The sequence below is a fragment of the Grammomys surdaster genome, unplaced genomic scaffold, assembly GCF_004785775.1.
Source record: "Grammomys surdaster isolate TR1022 unplaced genomic scaffold, NIH_TR_1.0 145, whole genome shotgun sequence".
NCBI lineage: Eukaryota > Metazoa > Chordata > Mammalia > Rodentia > Muridae > Grammomys > Grammomys surdaster.
The window spans coordinates 694,364-721,768 of NW_021604603.1; the positions used below are offsets into that span (position 1 = coordinate 694,364).

At 47.3% G+C, this 27,405-nt stretch overlaps 2 protein-coding genes across 5 annotated transcripts in view; one reads left to right on the plus strand and one right to left on the minus strand.

The window, feature by feature from the left end:
- The window catches only part of Eif2d (eukaryotic translation initiation factor 2D), a 24,256-nt gene extending 5,843 nt beyond the window's left edge, over positions 1 to 18,413 (plus strand). Inside the window, exons 6-16 of one of the 3 annotated variants that reach the window (XM_028764687.1) lie at positions 798 to 1,012; positions 1,626 to 1,743; positions 3,416 to 3,461; positions 4,060 to 4,163; positions 4,277 to 4,426; positions 4,773 to 4,862; positions 5,757 to 5,852; positions 7,428 to 7,548; positions 10,254 to 10,428; positions 12,590 to 12,706; positions 18,041 to 18,413. In XM_028764687.1, coding sequence (XP_028620520.1) covers positions 798 to 1,012; positions 1,626 to 1,743; positions 3,416 to 3,461; positions 4,060 to 4,163; positions 4,277 to 4,426; positions 4,773 to 4,862; positions 5,757 to 5,852; positions 7,428 to 7,548; positions 10,254 to 10,428; positions 12,590 to 12,657 — 1,183 coding nt within the window. In that variant the 3' untranslated portion in view covers positions 12,658 to 12,706; positions 18,041 to 18,413. Of the gene's footprint in view, positions 1 to 797; positions 1,013 to 1,625; positions 1,744 to 3,415; positions 3,462 to 4,059; positions 4,164 to 4,276; positions 4,427 to 4,772; positions 4,863 to 5,756; positions 5,853 to 7,427; positions 7,549 to 10,253; positions 10,429 to 12,589; positions 13,136 to 18,040 lie in introns of those variants that run through there. The other 2 variants (XM_028764686.1, XM_028764688.1) reach the window with 2 other exon arrangements.
- Rassf5 (Ras association domain family member 5) overlaps positions 16,070 to 27,405 on the minus strand; it is a 65,914-nt gene continuing 54,578 nt past the window's right edge. For both annotated transcript variants that reach the window (XM_028764689.1, XM_028764690.1), the window contains 4 exons: positions 21,467 to 21,577; positions 20,421 to 20,718; positions 19,796 to 19,911; positions 16,070 to 18,512 (listed from right to left, as the gene is read on the minus strand). In XM_028764689.1, coding sequence (XP_028620522.1) covers positions 18,360 to 18,512; positions 19,796 to 19,911; positions 20,421 to 20,718; positions 21,467 to 21,577 — 678 coding nt within the window. In that variant the 3' untranslated portion in view covers positions 16,070 to 18,359. The remainder of the gene's footprint in view (positions 18,513 to 19,795; positions 19,912 to 20,420; positions 20,719 to 21,466; positions 21,578 to 27,405) is intronic.

The following is a 27,405-nucleotide window of genomic DNA, read 5'->3' on the forward strand; positions in this document are numbered from 1 at the left end:
CCCCTTCCCCCTCTCCCTCCCCCTCCCCCCCTTTCATATAGCCCAGGTTAGCCTCAAATTCACTATGTAGCCAAGGATGTTTGATTTCCTGGTCCTCTTGCCTCTACCTGTTGAGAACTGGGATTACAGGCCTGCACCACCATACCTGTGTTTGTTTGTTTTTTTGTTTGTTTGTTTGTTTGTTTGTTTTTCTTTGAGTCAGCATTTCTCTGTGTAGCCCTGGCTGTCCTGGAACTTGCTTTGTAGACCAGGCTGGCCTTAAACTCACAGATCTGCCTGCCTCTGCCTCCCACGTGCTGGGATTAAAGGCGAACTCACTACCACCCAGTTCATATTTAGCTCAAGGTGGTTTACCAGTGTTTGCTCTTATGCAGGGAACGCTTTTAGTGGTTTATCTCTAACTGCCTTCTTTTTCCTTTATCTGCTATATTGAGAATTGACTGGCATTGCCAGTTAACAAACATTTTATTGCTGAGAGAGAGAGAGAGAGAGAGAGAGAGAGAGAGAGAGAGAGAGAGAGAGAGAGAGGTGGAGCGAACACGCGCAAGAGAGCGAGCGAGCTAGCCTGGACTCTCTGCAGAGGATAGGCTGTCCTGGACACACTGCAGAGCAGAGGACTTTTCTGGGCTCAGAATAATTGAGTAGAGCTGAGATGAACATATATGATGGCTTGGCTGCCTGGGTTCCTCTGCTTGTTGGCTCTACTGACTTTTAAACACCTGACTTGACTCTGCTCTGATCAGGGTGGGCAAGTGTTGTAGCTACTGCTTGGTGTTTCTGACATCAGATTTTTCCAGGAGATCTGGAGACAAGTCCTCTCCACCTGCCACTGCCCCACTGGATCCCACAGATAGCTGCAAAGAGAAGGTGGACCTTGGTCTGCATGGAAGCCTGAGGAGCCTGACCCTGGAGGGAGAGCAGGAAAATGGGCAAGTTCCTCCCCCAAAAGCCTCTGAAGACACCAGCTCCAGGGCCCTGAGCCAGGATTCCTTGGATGGCAAGCCCCTTCAGGGTATGGCTTTGGAGTGAAAGCCCATGCCTGTCTTTCATATTAGATGGGATTGCTGTTCTGGGAGAGGAGGGAAGAACCCTTCTTTGGACTGTGCTACACATATGTACTTCTTACATAAAAATGTTCCTATGTGCCTGTCTGTCTGCCATTTGGATAGTTTCCATCTATGAACCCTCAGGCTTCTGGTACTAACTTCTCTGAATGAGTGTGACACTAGATTTGGTCCTTCCTGTGGGGCTAACCCTTATAGGATCAGTGCTCAGGAGTCTGGAAGGGACCCAGTGAGATGGCTCAGCAGGCAGCTGGTAAAAGCACTTGCTGTGCAAGCCTGGCTGCCTGAGTTCAATCCCGAGAGTTAACTCATGGTGGAAGGAGCAGAGAGCTGACTCCTCCAGCCCCATCTTCAGACTGCCACATGCTATTATAGTATGTGAACACACACACATACACACACACACACACACACACACAAAAGTCTGCAACTGGGGAGCTTTGGTGCCTAGGGAAGGGCTCCATTTAAGCCAAGGTGATGAGTGAGGGCCAGAGAGTCTGCTGTGTGCCCCAGACAATGTGCGAGCCTCAGGAAGGATGTGGTTTTTTACTTTCCTTGCAGAGCAAATGGATGAACTGTTACAGCAGTGCTTCCTGCATGCCTTGAAGAGCCGAGTCAAAAAAGCTGACCTCCCTTTGCTCACCAGCACTCTCCTTGGCAGTCACATGTTCTCCTGCTGGTACGGAGGGCACTGCTGGGTGGGGGCTTCAGACGCAGCCTCACAGTTGTTCTTGGTAAAGGAATATGGGTTGGTGGGGGTTGGTTGAGTGACATGCTGTGGGAAGGGCAGAGCCTACCCCTCTGAGAGTGTAGCCTCTGGGAAAGGGAGTGTTGACTTTGAAGGTAGAGCCAGTCAGGTTCAGTTCCTACCGCCTTTAGCATATTTAACTAAGGCAGATTTCATGTAGTCACAGCCTGACCTATACCAAACACCTGTCAACACTGTAAGAGCAGGGTCTGAATACCCCACAGCCTGGTACTGTGGCTCATGCCTGTAATCCCAATATGTAAGAGGCTGAGGTAAGAGAGGGAGGAGTGAATCTAAAGGCTAGCATAAGCTGTTGAGTGAATGTCAGATTAGCCTGGCTTACAGCAAGACCCTGCCTTTAACATGAATGAATAAATGAGTAAGTGAATGAATGAATGAAACTACCCAGTGGCTCTGCCTTTTAAATAAACAGATAAGCAAACAAACCAACCCACTCCCTGTACACTCAGCGTGCTCTGCTTCACAGCATGTCGTGTGCTTTCCCAGACTCCTCTGTTTTTGAAAATGGTAATTAATCCAATCTCTTACCATTTACAAATGGCCTTGAGGCACTGTCAGCGGTGGTGTTGGGACCCTTGGTACTTTTTGTCTTATTCACGATGGGTTGCAAGTGACTTGGAAATGGGCTTCTGGAACTTTTTCTTGGGCAGGTCTTGAATGGGTTCTAGGATGGTCTTCCTGACAGTCCCACGGCTACTGAATGTTAGGTTTTGAGAGAAAATGTAAGTTGTAAGTCCTGGGGGGAGAGAGAAATCACAGGGTTTTTTTTTTTTTTTTTTGGTTTTGATTTTTCGAGACAGGGTTTCTCTGTGTAGCCCTGGCTGTCCTGGAACTCACTCTGTAGACCAGGCTGGCCTTGAACTCAGAAATCCGCCTGCCTCTGCCTCCCAAGTGCTGGGATTACAGGCGTGCGCCACCACCGCCCGGCCACAGTTTTCATTAGAACCTCTATCCACAACTACCCTAAAACTACTTTTACGGCAGGGATAAGTAGACTGAAGAGGCAAATAGTAAATCATTTAGTTTTCAGGCCATTGTGCTCATGGTCTCAGTACTCACTGAAAACAACAGATAGGGTGTGGCTAGGTTAGATCCAGAGTGCAGTTGGATGAGCTCTGGTGTAGCCCTGGCTTCCCTTCTCTTGGGTGAGCTTGTCTTTAGTAAGGCTCACTTTGAAGTGGAACTTGTGAGACCACAGGAGATTCTGTGGTATGAGAGGACTCTAAAGCTGTGTCTGATTACAGTGGTCTCTAATCACATGTAGGAAATTAAATTTAAAGTTTAAAATTCAGGTCCCCAATCACAGTAGGTGTTTCAAGTGTTTCATGGTCACATGGATGACTAGTGGCTACCACATTAGACAGAAACGTTCAGTTACCACAGACATGCCATTGGATAGTTCTGACTCAAAGTAGCCTGTAATCCCTGTCAGTCTCTGATAGCACAACTGGGCAGAGAGCTCTAGAATGGTGGCTTCTTTTGGATTACGGGGGAGGGAAGGACAGCCTGAGAAGGTCACTTTGTATCAGGAAGGTACCAAAATTTTTTGTTTTGGTTTAACTTGCCTTTTTATCTGTCCTAGTCCTGAAGGACAGCAACTGGATATAAAGAAGTCAAGCTATAAAAAGGTAAGCGCTGGCACCTTCCTTGCATCTCTACACAGTCTTAAGGCGTATGTGTGATGTGAGATGGATATGGGAGGCCCTGAACACAGGGCTCAGGCTGGAACTCATAAGCCTCATCACGATTTTAGGTAGAATGGGAAATAATGAAACTCTCCTGGGGCCAGAGCACCCACTCCTCTCTCCCCTTTGACTCCTTTCTATCTGATTAGAGTCTGACAGCTTCACCAATTAGTTTAGCGGCTTCTTTTTTAAATTAATTTTATTTTTAATTATGTATAGATGTGTGAGTGCTGGTGCCAGAGGAGACTCCCAGAGTTGAGGTTACAGGCAGTTGTGAGCCACTCAACATGGGTGCTGGGAGTCAGACTTGGGTCCTCTGCAAGAGCAGTGTGAGGGCTTGCCTGCTGAGCTGCCTCTCCAGCCCTCTAGTAGTTTCTTGCTTCTCAAGTTGCAGGAACGTGTGTAGTATTTTGGTTCCTAGTCTAATGACAGCAACGACTGGGTCACAATGCTCCAGTCCCTACCTCGCAGCAGACCTGGCCCTCCTAGGTGCTCCATGGGCAGAGTCAGTGAAGTCCCCTATACTGGCCTCTCTTCCCAGCTCTCTAAGTTCCTGCAGCACATGCAGCAGGAGCAGATTGTCCAGGTCAAGGAGCTGAGCAAAGGGGTGGAGAGCATTGTGGCTGTGGACTGGAGGCACCCGAGGTAAGTGCAGGGCCTGTCACCACAGCTCAGTTGGTTTAAGGGCACTGGGCCACAGACCTGGACTGCCAAGGCACTGGTGTAATATGTGCTTTTGTTTTCTTTGCTGGGTTTAGGATAACATCTTTCGTCATCCCTGAGCCTTCCCTGACTTCCCAGACTGTCCAGGAAGGTAGCAGGGAACAGCCCTATCTCCCTCCAGATATAAAATCCCTCTACTGTGTCCCAGCCAACATGACCCAGCTTTTCCTGGAGTCTGGCCACAAGTGAGTTTTGGGGAGAATCCCTTTTCTCCCTATATGGTCTGCCTGCACTTTCCCCTCATCCTGAGTGTTTTCCTGTGACTGGCAATCCTGCTCTGCCCGTCTTCCTTCTAAATGCAGTATCACACCTCCCTTCCTGGGGGTGGCTTTTTGGGTTAGGTGAATGAGAGAGTTGGCCTCTCAGTCTGCAGTTGCATTTCATGTAGCCCTGCTTGCCTCCTTTAGGGAAAGCAGAAAAGGAAGGCAAGAGCCAAGGAAAATGCCCTGCTAAGCAGGGAGTCTGAACACTTGCAGTTAGAGCCCAGGTCCAGCCTGAACTAACTAACCTCTGGTTACTTCTCTCTTCTAGGAAAGGGAGCACCCTTGAGGGCAGTGAGGTCCGAAGGATCATCACTGACTATGCCAAGAGAAACAACCTGGTGGATGCTGACAACAGAAAGTGAGTGAGTGGCAGCAGCATCAGGATGGAGTTGGGTCCTCATTTTTATAGACAGTAAAGGATGCAGAGAATGGGCTGACCAGAGAGCTCAGTGAGTAAAGGCACTTCCTGCCAAGCCTGACTGACTGAGTAGAGAAGACCAACTTCTACAAATTGTTCCACGTATGTACCGTGCACCTAGCATTGTGCACTTGCAGACACACAGAGACACAAATGTAAATGTAAGAACTTTAAAATCAAAGAATGGGAAGGATTCTGGAATGGAGAGTAGATGATTACAGCAGCTCAGAAGCAGGCAGGCCCAGTGTTTGCAAACCATGGGGTGTTGCCTGGGGTTCAGGTCAATCCCATGGTGTCAGCATGATCCTTAAGCTGAGTACACACATCTCACGTATGTCCACCACTGATGTTCAAGTGCATATGGCTGTTGTCAGGAAAAATGCCACCTTGAAAAATATTAATCCAAGTCATTGTGGCTTTTTCCTATGACTTTTCTTATAAATGGCTACAGATGGCATGCTGCTAGCCCTAAGTTATCCCATTAACTATATGGGTCTCTGGGGTATTATATAGCAGCTCAGTCTGTGTATATGTTGTAATGACCATAGCATATAGCACTTATATCCTTCCTTGCTAGCTGTTGACTGAATCAAGCCGTGAAAGCTATGGTCACATAGCAGAACTGAGCCAAGGTATCCTGGTTACTTTTTTCCACATTTTCTTCCACCATTTACTTCTCTTTGTTCTCCCATTGGTGGGCTTTCCTGTCCGTTGGCCTCTGGTCCCACAGCTCAGTGATCTGGATGGTGCAGAGGGCACAGGTGACAGGCGCTCTCACTTTGGTTACAATGGTTTAGTCTGAAATTACTCTTAACGCCTCTGATTTCCCTTTAGTCTGGTGAAGCTGGATCCTATCTTATGTGACTGCATCTTAGAGAAAAATGAGCAGCACTCAGTCATGAAGCTTCCGTGGGACTGTCTCCTGACCAGGTAACAGGGACCAAGAATCCCTTTCAGCTTCCCTGTACCACTGCCCTTAGCATCTACAGCAGAATTTCAGAATGGTTACCACCATCTTTAGCCTGGACCTGTGGTGGGAACATGAGTGCTTGAGTTCAGATCTCCAGTACCCTTGTAAAAGCCGGCTGTGGCAGGGTACATATTAACCATAGTGTTGGGGAACAGAGTTCATTGGTTTCCCAGCTCAGCTAGGCTGATGACAGTGCAGTGACAGATTCTGCCTCAAAAACAAGGTAGAGGGTGGTTGAGGAACCCAGAATTGACCTCTGGACTCAATGTGCATGCATCCACAGACATCCACACCAACAAGTGCATGTGTACCGCCACCCACACAAATTGTCACTAAGTCAGTGACTTTCTTTCCATAAACATAGGCTTCATTTAAGGAGAGCTTTGGTAACAGTTTGAGCCATTATGACATAGAAGAACATGACAGAAAAGAAACATTAGCTAGAACTAATAACTTCAATAAAAGAACCACTTAAGCTGAGGAGTTATCTTCAAAGCAAAGATTCTTGATACTTTTTGTTCTGTAGAACCATAGCTGAAAATAATTCATATTGGGATCCAGCAAAGTGTGTAGCTCATGCCGACTCTCCTGCCACATGTCTCTGTGAGTCTGTTGGAGCATGGTCTTGCGTCTTAAAGGGTTAGGGTGTTCTGTGCTAGGACGGAGAGTTGAGTTGTTTGCTTTGTTTGTTTTGAGACGAACTCACCACATAGCTTAGGTTGGCCATGAATTTGTGCCTCTAAGTGCTGGCTAGCTGCAGGCATGAGCTACTGTAGAGTTGAGTGTTCTATAAAGATACATTATTATTACAGGTTGCTGGGGGATGGCTCAGTGGGTAAAGCATGAGTGAATTCCAGAACCCAGGTAATGCCAGGTGTGCCTCTGTAATCCGAGTCCTCCTATGATTGATGGAGACAGACGTAAGAGTCCCTGGCAGGCAGCTCATAGGTCAGATAACCTAGAGTCTGCAGCTGTGAAAACATAGGGACTGTGTTCCAAACAGTGAAAGCTCAGGCTGGCTCCTGAGATGGTTCTTTGTCCTCTACACGTGCACCATGCCATGCGAGTTCCTGCACTCATCCACACAAGCACACACAAACATACATGCACTCACTTCATACACACACACAGAGTATTAAGTAAAAACTGCATTGCTAGAACATGTGACACCTGTGACACAGCATGTGGAGGCTGTAAGCTGGTAGGGTGCACTCTTTGAGACAGGTAGTAACCTCAAAGCAGACAATAGATTTCCAAGAGGCCAAGCAAGTGGAGAGTTTCCAGGCGCTCAAGTCACTGTTGTTCCATCTTGGAGTCAGTGGATGTCAGCCTTGGCTACACCCTGGGGAGCTTTGAGACACTGAGTTCATTGGTCTGTGATTCTGTTCGCCAGTGGTGTCAGGCCAGTGGTTGCAGCCAGGTTTACAAATCAGTGTGCTACAAAAACTTGCACCCAGTGCTCATGGTTGTAGGAGGCAGAAAGAGTGATGCTGTCTGTTGCCTTGATCTGTTTATATCTCAAATTCTCATTTTAGGTGTTTGAAAAATCTGCAGCCTGCCTACCAAGTGACATTTCCTGGCCAGGAACCTATTCTAAAGAAAGGGAAACTCTGTCCAATTGATATCACCCTTGCACAAAAGGCTTGTAATAAAAAGGTAATTTAAAAAATACTGCGCCTGGGGCTGTGCAGCTCAGTCAGAGCCTTTACTTAGCCTATGCTAAAGCCTTGGGTTCCACTCCTACCACTTCCCAGAAAAGAAAGAGCCAGTGTGTGGGAATGGTAGCTTACTTTCCCTGCTAAGGTCTGGTTTTCTGATATGATTGGAGACTTAGGATTGGAAGAGCCCATGCTGTGTGTCTGTACTGGTCCTGGGTGAGAGGTGTCATTAAACCACTCCCTCCTGCCCTCTGGGAATTTGTACTGAGAAACTTGCTAGAGCCTGTTTGAAAAGTGAGGCGTTTGAGTTTTTCATTGGTACTTTATAGGCCTCTGTCTCTTACAGTCTACCTCTTGGCCTTGCTCAGTGAAAATAGCTTGTAAAAATTTCAGCTGTGAACGCGAAGTTGTAGGGAACAAGTTATAACTGCCCTCAAAATGTGTAGGATGGTGTCCTCTGCCTTAGTCTGCATATCTAGAGGAGAAAGACAGAGGTAGAAACCCTGAGCGCCCAGGCTTGGGCTCAGAACAGAGAACCTGGCAGAAGGTGTAGTTCTGGGCTTTGGAGTTCCAGGGTGGCCTTTTCTCATTTCTTAACCTTGAGAACCTTATTGAGCATCCCAGTGCCTCAGTTTCCTTCTGTGAAGAATGGAGGTAATACCTGCCATGTGAATTACTTCAGTGACCAAATGAAGATTGTGCATAGGCTAACACTTAGCAGGAAGTGGCCCCTAGAGGAGAACCACTCATGTTAATCTTGATTAGCAACAATCACGTGCCAGACATAAACCAAACACTTTTGTATATATAAATCATACATCTTTTATTCATAATAGAACTGTCCAAAACTGAAGTTGGAGCTTCATAAAATAATGAGTTGCTTTCTAGAGGTCTGCAAGTAAAGGTTTTTTGGTTTTTGTTGTTGTTGTTTTATGGCCACTGAGAGCGTGTCTGCAGTCCTCTGCAAGCACACAGCTTTTCAAAACCACTGTACAGCTGCCCTCCCCAGCCTCCCCGATAGGAATCCTTTAGCATCTCTCGCTGTTTCAAAGCAAGAGAATTGTAATTTTTACATATTTATTTTTAATTTTGTATGTTGTGGGCGTTTTGCCTCATGCATGTCTGTGTGCCATGTGTGGCCTGGTGCCTGTGTAGGCTGGAAGAGAAGACTGAGGTTACAGATAGTTGTTAGCTGCCGTGAGGGTGCTGAGACTTGAACCTGGGTCATCTGGAAGAGCAGTTAGTCTTATTTACCACTGAGCCATCTCTCCAGCCCTGGATTGTGGTTTTTATTACTATTTTTTTTAAAGGATTTATTAATTTCTGTTTTGGGTCTATGGGTTTTTTTTATCTGTGTGTGTGCCTGGATACCACATGTGTGCAGTTCCCATGGAGGCCAGAAGAGGGCATCAGATTTCTCAGGGGAGTTAAAAGGTTGTGAGCTGCCCTGTGGGTGCTGGGAAATGATTGAACTTAAGGTCCTCTGGAAGAGCAGCCAGTGCTGTTAGCCACTGAGACATCTCTGGCCTGGAGTGTGATCTTTAAAAAGCATTAATGCTTCCTTTTTTGTTCTGACATCATGCTCTTCTCATTTGTTGCTAATAATGGAAAAGCATCATTGTTGTTGACTAGCCATGTGATCTTAAGGAACTGTTGTCAGGTACAAGACATTTTATTATCATTATCATCAACACTGTCATCATCATTATTGGGGTTGAGGAGGGATGGCATGCGTGCTTCAGTGCATGTATGGAGGTCAGAGGTCAACTTTGTGGTCCTGTCCATTAACCTTTATGTGGATCCTAGGCACTGAATTCAGGTTGCCAGGCTTGTGCAGTGAGCACCTTTACCCGCAGAGCCATCTCCTCAGCCGGCAGTTCCTTTTTCAGTTGAGATAATAGTTTTGCTTTTATGTTTAAAACAGTCCTTATCTCACACAGCCGGTGGTACCTGCCTCTAATCCCAGCATTCAGAAAACAAAGGCAGGGAACCCCTGAGTTAGACACCAGCCTGGTCTATACAGAGAGTTTGAAGCCAGTCAGAGAGACATAGTTTAGACTCTGTCTTTAAAACAAAACAAAACCAAACAAAAACAGTCCTTAACCTTTGGAGACACATACTGAAATATCTGTATATGACATGATCAGAAGTGTAGGAGGGTTTGTTTTAAAGTGATGTAGGAGGCAGAAGGAAACCCAGACTGCCCTAAGCTGACAGACAGTGTTGAGATTGGTAATGGGTGTGTACTCCATCACACTGTTGTACTTTTTGTGTTCTGTTTTGTTTTAGTCACATAGCTGACTTTGAGACTAGGTTTCCTAATGTACCCTTAGCTGGTCTAGAACTTGCTATGCAGACTAGGCTGGCCTCAGACTCTAACTCACAGAGATCCATCATTTATGCTGGGATTAAAGGTGTATATTGATGCTTGGCATCATACTATTATACTTACATTTTAAATTCTCAATGGCTAAAAACCCTTAATTATATGTCATAGGTAGGATAGAATATCTGTTAACACATATATTGAATGAGGTAGAGAAGGTCATTTGAGAAACATGAAAGTATAAATGATTTGATCAGAAAGGCACCAGTGTTCCAGGGATAGAGAACCATCATGGAATATGGGTGAAGTGGTTGCCAAAAGGGCCCTTCAAGTAGAGAACATACCGCAAACACCCACTGTCAGCTTCTTGTCCCCAGGTGACTGTGGTCCGGAACTTGGAGACCTATGGTCTAGATCCATGCTCAGTGGCCGCCATTCTCCAGCAGCGATGTCAGGCCAGCACCATCGTCTCTCCTGCCCCTGGGGCCAAAGACAGTCTGCAGGTGCAGGTCCAGGGAAACCAGATCCACCACCTTGGCCAGCTATTGCTTGGTGAGTAGCCCTTCTGAGAAGACACTGGGCAGCTTAGCCTGACTCACTTGAGTCTAACCATCTTAACCTGTATCTATACAGTCTTTATAGTGGGTCTATTTCACAGTGGTGGAAGAGATAGGTATTCCATAGATACTGTACTTCAGGCTTTAAAGTTTGGACTCTTAACAGAGCTAGCATTGGCTAGACAGTCTGATGAAATGCTAGGTGGCAGCAACAAGAGTGTCCCTCCACCCCTACCATGTGACCATGGTGTGGAAACAACCAGATCGTCATATTATGCTGGGCCACTTAGCTAAGGTGTACTCCAGCTTGGCTGGATTATGTGCTTTCTCCATTTGCCATATTCTTTCTTTCTCTCTTTAATTAAAGTAATTTTATATGCACATGGGTGTTTTGCTTGCATGTATGTATGTCTGTGCACCATGTGTGTGCCTGGTGCCCTCAGAGGGCAGGAGAGGGCGTCAGATCCCCTGAAACTGGAGTTTAGATGTGATCTGCAGTTGTGAGCTACCAGGTGGATTCTGGGACTTGAACCGGCATCCTCTGGAAGGACAGTAAATGATCTCAGCTGCTGAGCCATCTTCCCAGCTCCTCACTTACCCTATTTTCAACTTACAATGGGTGTATAATGGGACATGGCCTCATCAAGGAGCAAGAGTCTGTGCATTCATGTGTACACAGACACACTTCAGTTCATTGCGGTGAGCAGATGAAACCAGTGTTTGCACCAGGTCTTTGGCCCTTTCAGAATCCCTGCTCTCCGTCATACATATTCTTAGCTTTCCTCCTGATCTTCCCTTTCTAGAAATCATGTGGTGAGCCCCAGCAGAGCCTGGAGCTCAGCGGTGCTGGTACAGGGATCTCTCTGGTTATAACTGCTGTAGGACTGTCGCCTGTATTGCATATGGGGAACCGAGGTCCAGAGACACTCAGTCCCTTGCCTGGAGCTCACCTGACTCTTGAGTACTGTAGCCAGGCTCTGAATCTTTTTATTCTTTAGAGCCAAAGTTCTTTTTATTCCCTCTGGGTCTTTAGCCTCTTCTTTTAAGTCCTTTATTTAAGTCCTGCCTCAGTCAGCTTTCTAAAGTCAATATAATCTCATCAGTCTCCCGATAAGGCCTTTTATCTGTGCCTTCAGGAACAAGCCCCTCCCAGCCTGCCCTGTTTTTCCTGCAGGCTCTCTCCCTCCCTCCTTACACACCCTAACTCTACTCCAGCCAGTCTCCTACTGGTCACAAATGCCCTGGGCACTTGACACCTCCCTGCTTTTGCCTGCTATCCCCTTACCTTGTGTGCCTCATGGCCCTGGTCTTGTCTGTCCTCACAGACTCACTGGCTCAGCTCAGCTCAGGGGTAAGGTCCAGTCCCCTTTGACCGTGGTAAAAGTTAACAGCATTAGTGCGTCTTGATTAGTGTCTAATCAGTCAGACACTAATTTTTCTGTAATGTCTGAGCCCTTTGTATAATAGAACTTGAGATAGACCTTATGTTTTCATGCCTGTCTCACACTCGAGAGGCTGGCACATAGCACATGCTTAATAAGTAGTTATCTCATGCCGATGACAGTCCACAGCAACTAACTTTCAACACTGAGCTCCTTTATGTGAAGAGCCCATGTGTGGGGGCTTGGGACTAAGAAGAGACCTGAGCAGACAAATGCCTTCTCTCTGAGTACATCTACATCAATGGTTCTTAGCCTGTAGGTTGTGACCCCTTTGGGGGTTGAATGGCCCATTCACAGGAATTGCCCAAGACTACCAAGGAATTTACATGATGAAGATATTTACATTATGATTCATAACTGTTGCAAAGTTACAATTTTTGGGGTCACTATAACATGAGGAACTGTATTAAAGGGTTACAGCAGTAGGAGGGTTGAAAACCACTGATCTAGATAGTAGACAGCAGACCAAAATACACCGTTCAACCTCAGTGTGTGGTAAATGATCCAACTGAGGTGTCAGCAGAGATGAGCTTGACCAGGATGTGGAAGGTGGGTCCTGTGTTGGAATAACAGGTCCTTGCACAGGGAGGAGCACACGGGGCTTAGTGAAGAGGGAGGACAGGAGGTTACAGGGCCCAAGGTACATGGGAAGCAGGGATGGGCAGTAGGGACTTGAGACCAGGCTCGGCTGAAGATTTTCTTTTTGGATTGTAGAAGAGTATCGGCTCCCTGGAAAATACATCCAAGGCCTAGAAAAGGCCCCCAAACCTGGCAAGAAGTGACAGAGTCATTTTATGCAGTGGATCCCATGGGAGCCCAGGTTCTGAGCTGGTAACTGATATGAGCATTTTCAACTTTTGCAAATAAAAACTGTAATTCTTTACTGAAAGCTTTTATTTTGAATCTAAATCTGAATCACTTTTATGTTTTATGTAGTGAAAATGTTCATGTGGTTTCTGTGATTTAGTTCATGCTCCATGATAGGGCAGGGCAGCCCATCCATAGTGCAGCAGGCAGAGCGCTCCTGCTTCTAAAGCCTGTCTTCCAGATAGACCCCAGTACCCCACTTACTGCTCCCACAACTTTATTAACCTAGGCCCTGCCCTGTTGTTCCCTTCTTGCCTCTGTAGGGTTCATCCCATAGAAAGCAGCCTGGGTATTTCTCTGCTTTCAGTCACAACAACAAAATGAATTAAGGAATCTAAGCTGCAGCAGATTTTAAGCCAGGAGACATAAGAATAATAAAAACACAGAACATGGGTTTCTATGTGACCTTTATTCTTCCCCAGCTGTATACAGCACGCTGCCACCAATGGCTGAGTTTGTGGTATGACTCTAAGATGATAGCTTTGCTGTCATGAAGTCTTAGATGAAAAATGCCTTCCTTATCCCCAGCTTCTTTTTTTTTTTTTTTTTTTTTTTTTTTTTTTTCTTTTTCTTTTTCTTTTTCTGAGACAGGGTTTCTCTGTATAGCCCTGGCTGTCCTGGAGCTCCTCTGTAGACCAGGCTAGCCTCAAACTCAGAAATCCACCTGTCTCTGCCTCCCAAGTGCTGGGATTAAAGGCATGTGCCACCACTGCCCGGCTTATCCCCAGCTTCTTAAGCTTGGGTTCATGGACAGGCTCTTAGTAAGTCTGCAGAGGACTCAGGAACTCCCTAAAATAACCCCACAAGGGAGGACCTGTGTGTTCATCTGCTCATACACGAGTCAGTGGATGCCACAAGTGTATAATTCCACCTTGGCCTGTGCAGGTCATTCTCTGTGTAGGGCTCTCGGTGGAGACAGTAATAAGAGATGTACAATACACATTCCTTCAGAGTTCATGGATTTTACCATTAAGAAAGAATTGCTTTTTGTCTTCCTCGTCTTTTTAAACACTGAGATAAAAGAGGCTTGCTCATCTACTGTCCACCAAATAGCCTGTTTTAAACCCGGAAAGGAAGGAAGGAAGGGAGGAAGGAAGGAAGAGAAGGCAGTGTTGTTGCTGTGAAGCCAAGAGGAGTCCTTCACTGGGAAGTAAACGTCTTAACCTCATTAACTGTGTCTACATGGACGTGCACATGTGGCACCTTGGAAGTACCTTCTAGAAGCTCACACTAACTTCTAGACCCTGTTACAGCCAGGCCTTGGCACAGGGCTTGCGCCTGAGGAGCGGCGTGTGAACGGTCCTGACAAGTATCCTTGTCAAGCACTGTGCTGCCATCCCACCGCCCTCTCCTGCTTTGCATGCTCTTGGAGGGGCTGAGCTGTGCAAGTTGGACTCCTGCTGAAGACACAAAACCGTGAAGGACGTCTGCTCTCCACTGTGGTTCAGGGTACTCTGCTGTGCCCGTGTCTGTCCAGGCCTGTGCTGGGCTGTTTTTTCCAGGAATGGTGATGCATTACCACTGAATCATCTTCCTCTCCCCACTGAATGATGTAACAGGGTGGAGCTGAGTCAGACTAGAAGGAATTCTCTATGTATTTATAAGCCATTTTTGTTTTCTTTTTGAGAAACCTCTGTTTACCCACTCTTGTTAGTTCCTTAGCCGATTTTTAAAAATGGGTTGTTTTGTTTTTTGACTTTCTGGTTTTCTAGTTTCTGTATTCTGGATTTTAATCCTCTGTCAGATGTGTAGCTGGCAAAGATTCTCTCTGTGGGCTTCCTCTTCACGTGATTTGTGTCCTTAGCTGGCAGCCTTAGTTTCTGGGTATATGGAGTCCTTATTCCGGAAGTCCTTTCTCTGTCCCTGTATCTGCAGGAGCCAGCCCATGTTTCTTCCAGCAGTTTCAGGGTTTCAAGTTTCACAGTTAGGTCTTTGATCTACTTGAGTTTGTTTTTTGTGCAAGAGGATGGAGCCAGATGATTGGCAGTAAATCTGGGCAGGTAGGCCAAAGCCTGGTGGGTGGAGGCTGTGTGGCAGGGATGACCAAGCTAGGCTGGTAACTGGATGTGGGACCAAGGGTGGATCTGAGGACTGGGTGTGATGTGTGTAGTAGGGAAACCCACCTGGCTGGAGCCTAGTACAAGATATGCAGGACCAAGTTAGGCAGAGGTTCAGTGTTGGCTAATTCTTAAAAAATTTTGGGTATAAGCCAGATGTAATGGCAGATGCCTTTAATCCCAGCACATAGGAGGCAGAAGCAGGTAAATCTCTGATTTGAGGGCAGCTTGGTCTATATAGTGAGTTCCAGGACAGCTAGGGCTACATCACATACATACACACACACACACACACACACACACACACACACACAAATTGTGTATACATGCATGGTGCACATTTGCCATAGCATACATGAAGAGGGCAGCAAAAAACTTGTGGGAATGGGTTCTCTCCTTTCACTATAAGGGTCCTCAGATTGACAGGCTTGGCAGTAAGCACCTTTTTACCCACTGAGCTACCTCATCCACCCCATGATTGGCTAATTTTAAGGATGCCTGGTGGAGAGAGGCAGGACTGGATAAGCTTTGAAGAGTCCCCGCAGCCTGAAGCTTCATGCATTGCATGATACGTGAGAGAAACTGGAAGGTAGGTGGTGATTTCCCTAGTTAACTTTATGTGGCTGTTTCTTGAATTTAAAGAGATTTCTTTGCTGGAGATCAGAGTGGCCAAAATGCTTTGGGACCAGTTCAGCCCTCTCTGCATTTGAAATCATCGCTGTCATAAATTCCAGAGAAGTGCTGCTTACCTTTGTATCCAGAAAGCTGCTGCCCGCTCGCTTTCTTTCTTTCTTTCTTTCTTTCTTTCTTTCTTTCTTTCTTTCCTTCCTTCCTTCCTTCCTTCCTTCCTTCCTTCCTTCCTTCCTTCCTATTTGCTTTTTTTGAGACAGGGTTTCTCTGTGCAGCCCTGGCTGTCCTGGAACTCACTCTAGACCAGGCTGGCCTCGAACTCAGAAATCTGCCTGCTTCTGCCTCCCAAGTGCTGGGATTAAAGGCGTGTGCCACCACCGCCTGGCAGCTGTTGTTCTTTCTAATGCTAGCATGTGGTTTGCTGTATCTCCAACACTGGGGAGATGGAGAAGAGCCAGCCACTAAGGCAGTACCCTCTACTGTTTGTCAGTTTTCTCAAAAGCATTTGAATGGTATAGCCTTCATTCCTAAGCTTACTGTAGAAGAAACCTTGGCCCTGCCTAAGGTTGCCGCAGTCTTCCTCTCTCCAGCCCACTCTCCATAAGATAATGACGTTCAATAAGGATGATTCCATTGTGAATTGTTTTTACAGTAAGCTTTTATTACTCATTAAAAAACATATATAAGAAAGACATTTAGAAAGAAAATATCTTCAAAACAAATAACCACAGAGCAATACAACCATAGAAGGCACTACCAGCAGTTAGACCCCTCTGAGACTTAAGGAACTCCATGCTTTCCAGAGGCTCAACCTCAATAGAGATCCTGGGTCTAACTGTGCTTTAAAGTCTGAATCTTACAATCGTTTTCTGAATAAACACCTTTTCTTTATATATAGCTATATGCCTCTATGTGTATATACATGTATATGTATATATACATGTATATACATATATATACATATACATGAATTTTTTTTCTTGTCAAAAATAAAAGCCATCCACGGAGGGAGGTTCTCAGCAGCATTCACAGTGTTTGCAGCAGGAGCCATGCCTTCTCCTAATGCTATAGACATGCAGGATGAAGGGAATGACTTTCCATATGTCCCTGTGATACACAGCAGGAAGGGAACTGTAAGGCTGAGCATGAAAAGGCAGGTAGCCAGGGGGTTGGCAGCAGGTAGCCAGGGGGTTGGCAGCAGGTAGCCAGGGGGTTGGCAGGTAGCAGGGGTGGGGGATGGGCAGCAGGTAGCCAGGGGGTTGGCAGGTAGCGGGGGTGAGGGGTGGGTGGCAGGTAGCCAGGGGGTTGACGTGCACAACCTCAGAGTCGCTAGCTCATGTTGTTTCTGCAACTTTGAAAACGATGCACAGTTTGAGTGGTAAGGATTTGGCATTTTTCTGGGACAGGATCAGTGTGGCCTCAGCCTGGGCTGGGAGGGAACTTTTTAGGCTACATGGAGAAGCTTGGGATTAAAACAACCCAAGGAAAGGACGTGGAAAGGCAAGCACAACATGAAAGTGGTCTCCTCTGGAGGCTCTATTGGAACACTGGCCCTCTTCTAAATGGAAAAGTTTTTCTCTCTCCATATTGAGTGTCGTTTGCAGTCCTGGCTACTGGCTACTGGTTGGTGTAGTCTGGCTAATTTGTTTTAAGTTTGAACTACTCAAGAGTTGGAGTCATAATCTGATGCTGTCAATGCAGTCTAAGTAATTTCACATCTTCAAAGTCAAAGCCTGCTCAGGAAGCTCAATGGGAAAGAGGCATGTGATGTCACCCTGTGCTCTGAGGAGCCTCCTGTCCTTGGCTCCATAGCACCATTGTCTACTTCCTGCCAGGGTCAAGCCAGCAGGAGAGCTTTAGGCAAACATGCCCAGCTATTTTCTCTGAAAACAAGGCACTGAAGTCACCAGGGAAGTCAGGCCCACAGGTTTGCTCAGTGCTGTGTTGTGAGGAGACATGCTTCCCACCAGGAAGTACTCCAAGTTGGAGGCCCTTACCACTGTAGTCAAAGCTACGACTCAGGCAACAGCTGGAGACCCTAAAGCCAGAGTTAGAGGTGGAGGTGGCACTGAAGGCCAAGGAGAGTTGCCCCCCAGTCCAGGCCCCCAGTGCAGGCGCAGGCCACAGACACTTGGATGTGCTTCTCTAATACTTTCTGGCGACTCAGCCGGAAACTAAAATTGATTAGTGGCTGGTTTCTCTTTGGTAGAAACCCATAAGGATGACAATATTAAATTAAAAAATTAACATAGTAGACATTGGACAGAGATATGCTGAAATACCACACAATTGTGCATATATGTCTTTGGGTTTGCATGCACACAGCCTGCTGGGTAATAAGAGACAGCCTGGTCAGGCTGTAGCCTCTGGAAATCTCAGGCTGACCCTGAGTATCTAATACTAATGAAGAAGAGGCACCTTGGGGCAAGGAGGACAGTCCTTTCACGAGCACTTTCCTGCTTTCAAGGACTTAGCTAAAATGAATATACCACATTTGACCCTTAAATATACTATATGTGGCAAAACAAAAAACAAAACAAAACAGAGTGGAACTGAAGAATAAATCCAGAGAAAGAACACAGGCTCTGAAACCTTTCTTTCCTTTTGCCAGCTGGTGATTGATTGGAGTTTGGTGACCAGAGAGGCAACTATTTGGTTTCCGAAAGGCCAGCAGATTGATCAGGGGAAACACTGATTATTCCACACGAGTTCTGATCCCAGGCGGAACCTCTCCAGAGCCATGTTGTGGTGGGTTAGCAGGAATTGAATCCTGCATAGACACTTTGTGGAAGAGACTTGATGCCACATCTGTTAACTGCTGGGCAGGCACAGGTGGACCCACCAGAGGTGTCTTGAGAATAACTGTTTGTTGTGAAATAATTAACAGTAAAATAAATCAGAGGGTACCGAGAGGACAGGAAGTAAGCTGGTTACCCAGGCTTCCCTTGGGACTCTCGTAATGCCTCCTCCAGTTTCTGCCGGAATTTGTTGTATTTCTTCTGCAGTTGATGGATCTTGTCCTGCTCCTCTTTTTCCAGGATAGTTAAGAAGTTCTGGAGTTCAGGAATGGAAAAGGCATCCCACTGTGAGGCATGGAGGAGGAGGAGGAGGAGGAGGAGGAGGAGGAGGAGGAGGAGGAGGAAACAAGGGGAAATGGTTAGAAGGGCTCTGCTGCTGTTCCACAGTGAGCCAGCCACACACACTTTTCAACTGAAGAGGCCATGAATGACATTTGTGTACTGTACACGACGGTCACATTAACCACAAGTAGTCAAGTCCCGGCACCTCATGGAGTTTGCAGCCTATACACTCTGTTTTTACAGAAGGAGTCAGCAGCAGCTGAAGTCTTCACTTTGGTGCTGGATGTGCTCTCCCCAGGCATTTGGAGGATGCCTCTCATCTGCTGTGTGACATCAGGTTTCAAACTCCACCCTGCTGCCCACCTCATGAACCAGTATACCAAGCATACCCAGGACACGTCTCAGTTGTTTCTAGCTGGTCAGGCTGATTCCTTCACATGGGAGGAAGGTCTGAGACTCCACGTTCCTTGAGCACAAGGGACTATTTTATGGTGTGCCTGGTTTAATCCCCACACTAGACAATAAGAAACCTGTGGTCCACAGAGAGAGGGTGGGCAAAGCACAGTCATGGAGCTGGCAGCAGCAACCCTAGGCCCTCAGCCCACAGGGTGCACAGGCCTTCAATGACACCTCTTTCCCTAACAGACGATTCTGTAGACTCATGTTGAGCTGTCCTAGTTGAAATGAGTGTAGAGCCCCATCTGCCCTGATCCTCCCAAAACTCCATTGCCTCCCCCCAACTCCACAACAAAAAAACCCCTCTCTGAACTCTATGATAAACACTCAGACCCTCCTCTGCCCATCGTTCCTTGAAGACCACATCCTAAGTATTCTGGGCTTGGAGGATTTCTGCCTGATTTGACCCCATTTTTGCCAGGAGCCTGACACTGATTAGACCCCCTTGGAGAAAAGAAGTCAGCATTTTAGGAGAGAAAAATGGTTCAAAAATGTCTATGTCCAGTAGAGCCGAGAGTTGGAGCTTGCCAGGCCTTAGGGCAAAACTAGGTGGGGCTTGAACAGTTTCTCTGTGTGACCTCCACCCCATACCAGCCCTATTTTCACAAAGCAAATGACATCCTTTCCACAGGCTCATCATATGCAGGTTGTAACTTGCTTCCCTGTGGTGTGCCTCACTTGATCCTGGGTTAAGTAAGCACTGAGCCTCTGGCAGTCCTGCAGCCCCACCTACCCTCTGCAGTTAGGACAGCAGCACCCATCTGGCTTCACCCCACCGATTCTATCTACCCACAGATTCTATCTGGTTTTTGCAGAGGGTCCAGACATACCTCCACCTCTCCAGTTTCATTCTCCTTCAGCACAAAGCTGAGAACATCAGTGTCAGGCCCAGCGAGCAGACGAAGGTAGAGAGGGCAATCAGCAATGGAGAGTTTCTGGAAGAGCACTGCAAACAGAGAATGAAGGGCTGGGTGCTCATCTCAAATGAGGCTAGGATGGGGCCTGGGCTCGGAAACGGACAGCTTGGGTAAGTAACTAGAAATAGTCATGGTTCTTCTACTAGGCATGGACCTGGCAAGGCAGTGGAGGCTCAGAGCCTTCCATTCATTCCTGCCATTTGAGAGGCACCACCTCCCTTCCCACACGGCAAGGTTTAGTGGTGTTTCCATTTACAGCATCTTCCAAAGGAAGAGGAGCAGTGGGCGGACTCCTTCCCATTACAGAGATTAGGGACCAGAGCCTAGGGTGTGTCTTTCCTGTATGTGCATGGAGCTAGGCACAGTAGGTATGAGCTGCCTGTCCTGCCCAGAGTCCATGCTGGGCTATTCCATGAATCCTAACACCACATAGATGGCTATAGACTTGCTGCCTGGAAGCCCACACTTCCATCCAGCACTGACTGAAGTTTAGTAACTGGGCATTAGCAGACTGGGGAAAGGTTGGAAACTCTCATACCTTGTCCATCTTTGTGTATCTGCTTAAAAAGTGCAAACTTCTGTGGGTTGTCCACAACCATGAATTTCTTGAGCAGCCCCTGGATGACCTCACTGACAGTGGTGGTGCTGCTGATATGTAGCTGCTTGATGGCATCAAGTGGCAGGTAGAAGGATGTCCGCTTGTCTGTGGTGGCTGCAGGGTTCACTTCCTTAATGGCATCATAGATGGACTGGGGCCGGATCCCCGCAGGCACCGTCACTGGCCGTCGGAGTTTCAGATGCACTTTGATGAAACCTGTGTAGGTGCCATCTTCACTCTGCAAGTGGGAAGTACATCTTGCCTGATTCTCTCTGCCACTCTGGGTTGTGAACTACAGAAGCCCTGACAGGCCACTTCAGCCAGCCTGCCTGAGTCCCTTCCTGAGTCTCCTATCTAGAGGGGCTGGAGGAAATTCACTCTCCTCATGAGCCAGGAGGTCTGGCGCCCAGTTACCAGAGAGGATTAGTGGGATTAGGCTTCCCTCACAGGAAGTTTATGCCAGCCACTCCAACCCTCTACCAGATAGGTGCCAGTGAGTGACCTTTGTTGGGTCTGATTCTAAAGGCAGAGCCAGCAGGTACCTCTCTACCTCTGAACTTGGGAGGCGCAGCATCAAGGTCCTCAGAGGTCCAGCCCAACTTTGGCCTGATTGACATCTATTTTCTGAGGCTCCTGAGTGACTTGGGAGCCCCAGGGAGCCAGTTGCTGCTAGTCACCAGCAGGGGGCAGGGCTCTCCTGATGTTACTCCTTAAAAACAACTCTGAAACTGTCAAGGTCAGGGGCTTTCACCAGTCTGAGCACTGTGAGCTTGACAGGCAGGAACAGCAGTTGCACAGTCCCTGGGTCAAGGTCTTCCTGAGGATCAAGCTCCCCAACCCTCCATCACTGTCATTTATTCTAAAGCCCTGTGGTCCCTGAGGCCACAGAAAGCTGGGCCTGGACAAAGAGTGAGCGGCATGGGAGTCACTGTTTGCGGAGAGGGGGCAGAAAAGATGTTGGGTAGGGATGGACAGGCTTTGCTTACCAACTTCATGCCCAGGCAGTGCTTCTCCCGGCTGTTATAGCTGTCAATCTTCTGCTTGATCTCCTGTATCGTGGGCGGGCGCTGTGTCTCCTCCACTGCCTTACAGACATTCTGAAACAGAGATGTGTCAGTGTATACAGTGGCTCTCAGGCTATGAAGGGCAGTAAGCATGCCTCCCGAATGCCGCTCTGACTAAGAAATAAGTACCACCATGAGCAGTAAGAGGCCAGCCACTGACATCTGTCTCAGCCTCAGGCTTCCTTACATGGAAATAATACCTACCCCAGACTGGCTGAGAGACTAGTGTCCGTGTGCCCCACACCTGGGCACTGGCTATGAACTTGGTGAGTAGGCAGAACTCGTGTGATCATGGTTTGGAATGGAAAAGGTGCTTACAGATTGAAAAGTATGAAGCCATGGTCTCCAAGAAACTGCAAAGGTGTGAGTACATGCTAAAAGCTGACAGCCAGGGATCAAGGGAATAGTCAGAGCTCATGTCACTGGCAATAAGCTTTGCTCATAACAAGTGATGATTTGACAAATGAATGAACTGTTAGGGACGAGGGCCTGGTAGTCCCTTCTACTTGGGACAATCGGCATTTGCTGGGTCCCTCCTCTATACATTGAGGACTCAGCTGTCTCTCCACATCTCACAGACCCAAACTTCCTGATTCCTGCTGACTCATTACCCCCATTTTCCAGGTGAGAACACTGGGACTTGGAGGCATTTGTCCAATACCCTCATCCGCATGTGCAGAACAAACCAGAAGTCCCACATCTGTCCTGCTCTGTTCTCTCTGCATCACCGAGATTTGTTCTTACAGAGTTCCCTGATTTCCTCTGTAGCCCCCAGGAAAATAGAAGAACAAACTTAAGGTGGATGTCAGTATCCCTCGCAGCATGGTACCGTGGATTCTGAGATCTACACAGGTCTTCTCTGGAGTTCTGTCATGTTCAGAATCACTTCCCAGTCTGGTCTTCATGCTCCCCTGAGTAGCTTGGAGTATAGGAGCTGGTTGGTAAATATTCTCCCAGAGTTATCCTGACCTTAGAAATCCAGCAGACTCGGGCAGTCAGGAATCATCTCTGGTACATCAGACAGCAGATGCCCAGAGGGATGACTTGATATCATCTGACACCTACTTGTGGGTTTGGTTTGGGGAACTTTCAACAGATTCCACATCACACTGTCACCACCACCACGTGAAGTACAGCGGGGCACTCACCAACAGAGCTCGTCCCTGACCTTTCCCTTCAGCACGCCTATTTGGAAGACTTCATCACATGCACAGCATGCCAGCGCTTCCACCTCCCACTCTCCAATCCTACAGGGCACAGGAAACTGCAAACTCCATGACTGTCAGTGGGCATTGCTGGGTCTTTATGGCTCTACCTTCCTAGCCCTCCACAGAGACGAGCTAGCATGCTCTTTCATGAGAGGCTCTTGCTCCTGTGTATTTGTCACCCAGAGCTCCTGATGGTTACTACTGTGTTGCTGTTTCAGATGCCTTCTCTGATATCCTACCTATGTTATTTCTATTGTAAGATAACAAACACAGAAAATAAGTATGCCGGTATCCCACTGCTAGTGAGTAGCTAAGTAGGAGTAAGAATGAAGTCCATCTAAGCATGGAGCCCAGTTCTCAATTGACCATGTGGTCACCCTAGGGCAGCCCCTTCTGTAGGGATCAGTACCCCACCACTGAACTTTAACACTGCAAGCCTGGCATGAACAGCTGGTAAAACAAGACCTGGCCTGTGGAACACATTCATCTAAGCTGACCTGATCAGTGTGGCTAACTCTAGGGATCTCAGTGGGTCTTACATTATCTATAAAGCTGGCAAGGAGGGACTCCTAACGTCTGGAGTGAGGGCAGCTGGCAGGATGGAGGAGCCTACCAGGATGCCCTTTACATAGATCTTGAAGAATGCCCAAGAGGAAATAGTTGTGGGGACCTCTCCTGTTTGCTTGAAGTGCATAAGCCATGTGAGCCTCACAGGCTGTCTTCATTTACTGTTGACTCATTAATCTGGGGACTTTCAAACGGATTCCTCTCATTTGTCTCACTTCTGGGACTCTCCACTTCCAGTCCACAAGCTGGATACATCTCTATGGACCAGATGTGCCTGGCTATGGACCTGCCTTGCTTTCTGGCCATTTGAAGTCAAAGTGGGTAGTGGCTGCTGTTTTATCCTTCATTCTACTCATCTAAGACAGGCTGACTGTCATTCCTGGGACATTCTCATATTCATCTACCAAAAACAAAACAAAACAAAACAAACAAAAAAAAACAACCAACCAACCCAAACAAACAAACAAACAAAAAACCCTAAGTGATGGAAAACTCTAGAAGTCCCTGGAAGATTTGTGTTTTCAGTTCCAGCCATTTCCTTGTTGAAAAAGCAGCTACATTGTGGCTGCTGAAGGCCTGTTTCCACGCCTACTTTGGACCACAGTGAGTCACAGCTGCCTTGGCTTTAGGTTTCTTCTTCCTGTTCCACATTTTTTTATCCATTACATCAACCGATCTATTCTGTTCCCTTTCCACAAGCCTGGGAGATGATGCAAGTAGCCATGGGTCCCTTCCAGACAGAGGCAGAGGATGGCATCCCTGGCCTCAGCATCGGAAGGCCTAGTCTTCCAAGGGTGGCTGAGCTCCATCCACACAGCAGCCTGTGTGTGGCCAACACTGTGAACCTTGCTCCCATAGAATGTCAGCACCAAATGTCAGCACCTAGTTCAGTCTGGCTGCTGCCCACACTGAACCTGCCCGGCAAGGTCTAACCTACAGATGGAATGAATCACTTTCCAAAGTAGACCAACCAGTGAGCCCCGTCCAAGGGCTCAAAATCCACCACCTGGAAACACCGTAGCATCTAGATTAGGGACTCTTAAACTTCCAAGCACATTGGCGTCATCTGGGGATTTTCTAGAAATGTGGTTTCCTGAACTTTCTCCTTAGTGCCAACTTCATTGATCTTGGAACACAGCCTGGGAATAAGAATTTTTGAAATCTATCAGATGATTTCAACATGTTCCAGAGTTTAGAAACCCTCAAAACAATTCCACCCAGCTACAGAGCTACTGTTTTGGGGCCAACAGATAAAAGCTGTCCCCACATTTTACCTAAAAGGCAGTATCCACTGTGCGGACAAGTCAACAACTCGGTAATCTTTCCAAGGACAAGGCAGACTCTGGTTTTTGTTCATCTGACACATTCTCAAGCCCTCACAGTGAAGGATTTGTCTCTCTGATGATGGACACAAAGTCAGAAGCCAGGAAGATAATGCTTGTGTCTTGGGCACCCCAATGTCCAGACAGAATGAGGATCTCTTATAATTTAGTAAATCTAGGTATTAACCTGTCAGGCGTCTCTCAGAGAGTTAACCCATCTCAGGCCCTGTGACAAGGAATTGAGTCTCTCTGACTGAATCCCTGGCAGTGGCTGAGCTGTTTCCAGCATGCTTGCCTCATCCACAGTGCTGCTGAAAAGCTGGTCTGTCTCATCCTAAGCCTCAGAGGCTGTGACCACTGTAAGTTCTTGAAGTTCCGGCAGTAAAGAGGTTATAGAGTGGAGGCGTGACACCCACGTGACAGGCTGTGTGCTAGTCAAACGAGCATGGATGCTCTCCCCAGAACGATTCCCTAACATCTAGTAAAATGGCCTTAATGGGCTGGGAGTGGTGGCAAGCACCTATAACCCCAGCACTTAGGAGGCCGAGGCAGGAGAATAACTGCAAATTCAGGGCTAGCTTGGTCTATATAATGAGCTATCAAAACTATTAGCTCAAATAACCAAATAAAGTAAAAATACCTTTAAGATCCTCAGCACAGAACAGATTTGTGCTATGTCAGATTTTGCTTTATCTTCAAGGCGACACTGGCTAGTTCTGTACTGTAGTCAGTGACAAACAGGAATCTTCATTTTGGTTATTCTACTCTAAGGAGGACACTCTAAGGAATGAGGCCTGTAGCTTCTAATCCCCAAATGGGTCCTGGGCAGACCAAGAAATCTCCAATCTCCAGCAAAGTTTGCACAGAGACAAGTGAGCAGAGGCAGAGGAGAGTGTGTCCACCTTCAGTGCTTGCTTTGTCTTGATCTAAATCACACAAACCTCAGTTCTGCTAAAAAATAGAAAATAAAAATGTCACTCTCCCGCTTCTAAATGTGACCGAGTGCTCTCCTTGCTGATGACTCTGATGGTCTTACTCCTGTCTCCCCAGCTGCAGCTGCTTTTCCTGCAAGGCATCCGTAACCACTGCAGGCAGCCCTGCATGATGGCGGCGGTGATGACAGTGAGCCTTCAGCACCGCCGCTTGCTTGCCATGTACTGTTCTCAGCATGTATCAGTTCACACACCTCCACAGCAAACACATGAAGAACGTTCCCACCATCGCACCACTTACAGTGGGAGAAAATGAATCACAGACAGACTGAAGCTAAGCTTATCGGAAGTCAGCCCTCGCCATCTGGAGTTTATCTACAATCCCGTTTCCACCACCTTCCAGGGAGCTATCAGTGATGGCTTCCCCTCTCTCCTGGACGGAAGCTCCTTCATGACCAGGCCAGAATGACTTCTATTTCTTCTGTGCCCACCAGCACTGGGCATGAAGAAAACAACACTTGCTCAGGAATTTTCATGGATCCCTTGCTGACTGCAGGGGAGGCGGAGGGTCTCAGCTTCTATAAGGAGCTGTGGTGGGCCTTGGATTTAAATGTAGTCTGTGCCCTGTGAGTGAAGTAACCATGTCTGTCTTGTCCATCATGGTATCCCAGAGCCTCTTTCCTGCTCAGATACCTGGGGGATGGGTGTGTATTTGGCTTTAGACTCCCACTACTAATTTTGTGACCTTGAAAGAATCAAGAAACCCTCCACATCTTGGTTCCTTCTATAAATTTGGGATCAAAAAATCTTTTGTCACTCAAGATTGCTATAGAAGTAAGACAGTAGGTTCAAAGGTGTGTAAGAGCTCAGTGAAACCTAACCAGTGGCTTCCCAGGAAGACCGAGCCCTATCTGTCCCTCTAAACCAAGTGCATCGCTCATTGTCCTTGTTCTCTTATTCTAGATCAGCCAAGCAGCCTTAGCAGTCGGCAGACTTTTTCTGTCGAGGTTCAGATAGTGAACGTTAGGCTTCCGAGGCCGCAGCCTGTTCCATCTCCTCACCTCTGCCCCTGTAACAGAGGCAGCCACAGAACGGGGATAGCTGTGGCCCAATGAAACGTGTTAGTGCAGTGCACTCTCAGGCACTGAGACTTGCTTTGTGCAGTGTGCCCCTGGATAGTAGTTTGCTCCATGGTGGGGTTTATGCAACTTCCCTCCCTAGAATACACACGCCTCTCTTCCCTCGGCCTCATCGCCTCTAGGTGGTGCCTAGGGAAGTTTTAGCCCATAGCAGCCTCCCATCCTCTGGGCCCTCAGTGTGTCTGTTGTGTGATATTGTAATTCTCAAATGAAGGAGAGCATATACCCTTCTATCTGGTCTCTTTCTCCCAAGCCACACTTCCTATGCATTGTAGTATTTATCCCTTGCTCCTGTGGTAAACACCCTGATGGAAGCGACTTAAAGAAGAAAGGGTTTGTTCTGGTTGGCAGTTCCGGGTTACAGTCTGTCATGAGGAGAAGTCACCGTGCAGGAGCTTGAGGGGCTGTGAGTATATTGCATCCATAATCGGGGACAGAGCAATGAACGCACGGTTACTAGTGTTCAGCTTGTTTTCTTCTTCCTCCTCCTCCTCTTCTTTCTCCTCTTCCTCCTCCTTTTCTTCTTCACCATTTATTGAGACAGGGTATCCCTGGCTGGCCTGGAACTCACTATGTAGACCAGGCTGACCTCAGATTCACAGAAATCCACCTGCTTCTGCCTCCTGGGTGTAGGAGTCAAGGTGTGCACCTCCAGAGACTCCAGAGTCCTTTGATTGGGGAACGATACCACCC